General features: G+C 34.6%; 1 protein-coding gene across 2 annotated transcripts in view; it reads right to left on the reverse strand.

The window, feature by feature from the left end:
- Nucleotides 1–4,821, reverse strand: part of LOC105337520 (uncharacterized) — a 41,868-nt gene extending 37,047 nt beyond the window's left edge. Inside the window, exons 1-4 of one of the 2 annotated variants that reach the window (XR_010710189.1) lie at nucleotides 4,294–4,816; nucleotides 4,133–4,189; nucleotides 3,795–3,872; nucleotides 3,570–3,676 (exon numbers count right to left, since the gene is read on the reverse strand). Coding sequence is in view for 1 of the 2 variants with exons in the window: in XM_066073470.1 (XP_065929542.1) it covers nucleotides 3,795–3,872; nucleotides 4,133–4,189; nucleotides 4,294–4,317 (159 nt within the window). In the remaining variant the exon portion in view is untranslated. Of the gene's footprint in view, nucleotides 1–3,569; nucleotides 3,677–3,794; nucleotides 3,873–4,132; nucleotides 4,190–4,293 lie in introns of those variants that run through there. The other variant, XM_066073470.1, reaches the window with a different exon arrangement.
- Between the last annotated feature and the right edge of the window lie 1,179 nt (nucleotides 4,822–6,000).

Below are 6,000 nucleotides of genomic sequence, written 5' to 3' on the forward strand. Positions count from 1 at the left end.
AAATCATGTAGCTAAAAGATGGTTATTATGGCGAGCATTATAATAATAACTTTTAAAGAAGTGGAGGTTAATTTGTTGTTCTCAAGTTCATTATAGAGAAACAGAACTTAACTCTAAGCAAACATTCGCTCCTACACGAAGTCTTTGTATAAATGGTAATTGTAATTATAAAGATTGTAATTTCAATTACATTTTGATTGTTAACCATGATCCAAAAATCTGTTGATTTTTTTTTTCAATTCCCTTTTATAATCAAGATATTTCCTAAAAGTAACTGATTTTAAAGAAAACAAAATAAAGATATTGCTGATGGTTATTTAAAGAAATTTTCAATTTAAAATTAAAACACCTCTCCTCCTTCTGACACGTGCACTTCCATAGTAGTTGCAAAATTGAGATTAGTCATTTCTCTTAGATACGTTTAAAAAATCTGTGTAACTAATGAACAACAAAGTACATGTACCGGTAGATAAATAATGTAAATGTTAAATCATGTGCATGTTAAAACTAACTTTCCTAGTTGCAGTTCTTGAACAATTATTTTGGGCTTTACGAAATATTCTGATGGATGGTGACGAGTTCGCGTTAGCGAACGAGTTCACACCCATCAGAATATCACGTGATACCCAAAATATAATTGTTCAATAAGGAAGTTGTATCATGTCAATCATTGGTCACTTGACCCATTGTTTTCGCTCCACCCAAATTAGCACGGACTGAATTCGCGCCATTTTCATTTTAGTTGCGCGATGCAGGACGAAATGGACGATGGCAATTTTTCTGCGTTCGATGTTTTCCAGGCGGACATCGATGACCTTACTTTGTCTCAAGTCTGCGAACAAATGAAAAAAAAAAACCGCCGTTTTTGAAGGATTTGATAAATTGACTAGGTCACAGACAATGCATGCATAGGGATTTAGCCTCCGTGCTGAATCGCTGGACCACATGGATTTTTGTATACAGTATACAGGTAGTCTCATTTTTCTATTAATGGGATCGTTCATAATGGAGACACTTCTTCATGTAATGAATACTATGATATACAAAAACAATTTTTATATACATATACTAGTATGTGCACATTCATCATTATCAGAAATGCCTCGGAAATTATGAATAGCAAATTTAACTATTATCATGCAAAATTAATTCACAATGATGGAAGTGAGCTGAAGGCTGAATTTAGTCTGATCAGAGGGTTTGTATTCATGTTATCAATATTCAAAGGTTTACAAGATACAGGTCTTGCGCCGATCCGGGGGAGGGGAGGAGTCCGGACTACCTCTTCCGCAAAAAAAATTGAAATATATGAAATAAACATAGATTCCCCAAAATAGGTCGCGGACCACCCATCGGCCTGGAAAACCAAATTTTACCTTTTTGGACATGTACTGGAAAAATTGTCTGGATCTAGGATAACAAATATTCATACCTTTCTGTGGTATGATCGACAACTCTGCATACTGCTCTTAATGCTGTTGATTCTTTCTCAATCAAATGTGTATGTATGCGTTGGCCTTTTTCATATACTAGAGGGCTTGCTTTTTACTTGCATGCTTTTCACTACATGCCCCCCCCCCTTTTTTTTTGATCGGTATTATATAGGTTTAAAACCTATACCGGTATCACTTTTTGCATTCATAATTTTGGGCATGTATTAGTATTCAGTCTCTCTCTCTCTCTCTCTCTCTCTCTCTCTCTCTCTCTCTCTCTCTCTCGAAAAACAGGTCACACAATCAAACAAAATAAACAATACTTTAATAGAAATATGTTGTTCTAAACATTCGTTATCTATAGCTTCTTTGTTCTCATAATCTTAAAATACATGTATATAACATTTTCAAATTTAAATCCTTTTCAATTTTTATTTAATTTCTGAGAGCTCAGCGTCGGCAGAAGAATTTCCGAATTCTTCCAAACAGTCCGGATCCTCTTGTGCTTTTTTTCTTTCTTTTTGGTTTCTTTACCTGGCGATAAAAAGTAGAAAGTATATTTAACATACTCTTATTTTTTAATAATGCCAATTATGATCCTTAAAACTAAAGTGAAAAACTGTCTTTGCTTACAACATCGATTCGTAAAAGCTTGTAATGGAAGAGATGGAATTATCTTAAAGCAGGCGATATAATTATATATTTTTTGTATCCTTGATATTTTTGTCTTGTGTGCTTTTGTGTGTAGTATATTATTCAAGAAACAGTAAATTCATGTACACGGGTTCTATGCTATATTTTGAATAAAAGAAATCGAATTGAATGTGTAAAATCGAAAAGACGATACTTATAAGTCAGTTAATACCTTTGGTTTCTGGGTACCTGCGCAGCACGGAATTAGCCGATAATACCACGGGGTATCCTGGTCATCTGTAATCTGTGGGGGAAATTAAACAATAACATAAAAAAAAAGATTGTCAATGGTCTTATTTTTATACATTGTATAAGCCGTATTTCTCAGGCACAGATTGTTCTTGGAAAAAATTAATGTATTTATCACTAACAGTGAAAACTTTTTCATATAACAAAACATTTGATGATGCTATTAAAACCTTCGCATGCGCTGATCCAGAAAATTTTTCCGGGATGGGGGTTCCGATAGTTTGCCAGGAGAGGCCTGAGGCATATTTTTGATAATTTTGTAATGTAAAGAGGTTATTATGTTATTATACAAATTTATTATCTCTTTATTAAATTTAAAGAAATTTGAACTTACAGGGGGGGGGGGGGGGTCTTGGGGGTTTGGACCCCCCACTCCCCCAAACCACGATCTGCATGTGCTTCGTAAGTAGAAAATACATCAATCTTTCTGCGCATGCTTATTTACCTATGTAATGATACATGTTGACTTCCCTTCTTTCCTTTCCATTGCCTAGAATTAAAAATAAAGCTGTTCTACTCAACTTGAAAAGGTTTGGTGTTGTATAGAGTGATGCGTACTCAGCTTAATTTTTTTTGGTTTGTTTGATTACAATTTGTTTTTTTATTATTTCTTACATGTGTATTGTTTGTTACTTGTTTTTTTAAAAATTATATTGAATGGCTTTTTAAAAAATTCAAGTAAAATTACTGACATGCAAAGTGCCCCAAAATTTGAAAACCTGGCTTTAAAGCATAGTTTTCGAAAGGAAAGAAAGTGTCAAAGCTTACCATAAATCTTTCTTGTACAAGTCTCCTATACATAAATAGCTTACCCAATCTGATATTTCATTTAAGCTCCTCAAGGCTCATGTTTTCAGCGCCAGCCACCTGTTTACATACAAAGCAATTATCATAATAACCTAATAGGAAAAACTTGAACATATACATTACCGCGAAATCTTTGAATTCGTGGGTTTGTTTGCTTATCCGTGAGGATGTACTTTCGTGGATGCATCCATTTTCAGTTTTAGAAAGAGAGATAACTCTAATACTTAGTTTACTTTGAGGATGTAAATTAGTTGGGTAAGACTACCCACGAAGAGCACAAACACTGAGTCACCACGAATTTTAATAATTCCACGAGGACAACGAAATCTTCAGTGATAATAAAGATTCAATAATTTTTTCTGGTATTTTGAAATAAAATCCATACATACTGTGATTTTATGGCTGTGGAAGAATGTGTGAATCGTCCTTATTCGCAATGCTCGCTGGGCCTCAGAGTCTTTTCCGTATCTTAAAATTGTGTACCTATAGTGCTCCTGTAATTTTATGCATGTTATTGTAAAGAAGAAATGGCTATCTTGAAGAGAGAGAGAGAGAGAGAGAGAGAGAGAGAGAGAGAGAGAGAGAGAGAGAGAGAGAGAGAGATTCTATAACCTGATACTGAGAATAATCAGTCGCTGGTTGACGGGGATTCCCGAAATCTTCCTGAAGACGTACACGAACGTCAAGTATCTGCAAACCAATTCGGTTACAAGTGTGTATTTAGTTGATAATTTGAATTAGTTTTATGTAGGCTATATAAATGAAATAAAATATGCAATATCAGATCTAAAATAATGCAATATTAGCTTAATTGCGGTTAAAGATGCGAAAACGCTTTAACTTTTTACGAAGTAAATGTTTGATAGTTGTTTCATACATTTCCATTATGAAGGAATGCGATCTTTACACAAAGGCTTATATGTAATGAAAATAAAATTTATTTCCCCTACCTTTTGGGTGGTAGGCGGGAACCATCGCATAATTTCTTGTGGCTTTTCCATGGTCTCCTTACAAAATTATGACAATATTTCGTTAGTTTCTGGTATCATGAGATAAAAAATATAACATGTAGTAAGACAATGATGTTTCAGACTAAAAATTAATTAAATACCTCTGTTATGTCGGTCTTGTCCATATCGCTAATTGAAAATTCTTTGCAACAAACACTGTTACTAGAGCTCTCTTGATGATTTAAAAATGATCAACAATACTGATGACGTCACAATAGTATAGATACGTAATTCGTCTCTCGCTAGATGGCGTGTTATGTTGCGTTTCAGAGAGGGAAATTATTTCGAAGGACGAGCATCAGGAGACTTGTCAGTTTGAGCGGATCCACATTTTACGTTTCTAAGGATTTATACAAGTTCTTAAAATATCCTTGTGAACATCATTTTACTAATAGTAAGAAAATTTTTATTGACATGGAATATAGAAATAGCTGAACAGCGAGCCATTGTTTCTTAAAGTGCACGCAAAACATTTGGAGGTGGGGATGTTGGGTAGCTAGAGTCATAACAGAGGACGGCTATGTTTAAGTTTAATGTTTAATAATTCTTTCTTTCATTTAAAACAAATCGTGAAATACACATTCAAAATATGAAATCAATCATCACATTTTCTCTTATATTTCATTTGCAGTAACGAAGTTACATTCAATTTGATGAAAAGTCAAAAAAAAAAAAAAAGAAGATAAAATTCCACATTTGCTAAAAATTTATTATTCAAACCACAAGCAAATAATATCAGGGAGGAACATCGATCCACTGTAGATTAAAAATATTGTCAACGTAATAGAAAAATATGCTCAGCCTCTGCGGGCTGCCCACAGATCTATGCTAACAAGTATTCTGTCCCTAGCTACGCCGCTGGCTTTCATTTCGACGTTCAAACGTTTTCATAGATCTAGAGTCACCTGATAAATTATAAGTATTTCGCTTGTCAATTTGTTTAATCTTGATAAAACACGAATGCAAGTGAAACAATATATTGCAAGTTTTATAGGGAAATATAAATCGTATTCGCTATGTCTTACTCTCACCCCTTTCGCCCTTTACACTCTCTCCCTCTCCTCTTTTCGCCCAACACTCTCTATCCCTCTCTCTCACACACATCCGTGTCCAACTCTCTCTCTCTCTCTCTCTCTCTCTCTCTCTCTCTCTCACACACACACACACACACACTCACACATCTCCTCTTGTCTTATAAACAAACTCTATCCCACCCACCCCTCACTGTATGTCCCTCTCTCTCTCACCCACTCTTGCCCACGTAAGTCTCTCTCTTTCTCTCTCTCTCTCTCTCTCTCTCTCTCTCTCTCTCTCTCTCTCTCTGAATAAATACAATTAGCAAGTAAAAAAAATTAAAATATTCATGTCTTTTAAGAATTTTTGTTGAACAGCTTCTGATTTCTTCTAAAGAGTCTACCAATCTTTCCCTTCTTCTTCATTTTCATAACCTGGCGAGAAAAAAGAAGAGCAGATATTGAACTTGCATTTTTTTTATTTATAATCAAAAGGACAATGCTTATAGGCAACACATATATACATGTATATTCCTTTGGTCTTGGGGTACTGCCGCAGCACGTTATAATCCTGTAGTACCACGGGGTATTCTGGTTTTGGTTACCCGTTTTCTATTGGAAGATAATAGAATATAAAGCTATAGACATTGGGCATATCATGTTATACAGGGTTATTTTTGCCTTTCTACACTTGCAAACGGTTTTACTCTGTCTTGAATTCGCCCAGACACAGTTGTGTTAAAAGAAAGATATTTTAAAACCTAAGAATTCTCCTGCTGTCTTAAAGCTGACAAC

The sequence above is a fragment of the Magallana gigas genome, chromosome 10 (assembly GCF_963853765.1).
Source record: "Magallana gigas chromosome 10, xbMagGiga1.1, whole genome shotgun sequence".
Lineage (NCBI taxonomy): Eukaryota > Metazoa > Mollusca > Bivalvia > Ostreida > Ostreidae > Magallana > Magallana gigas.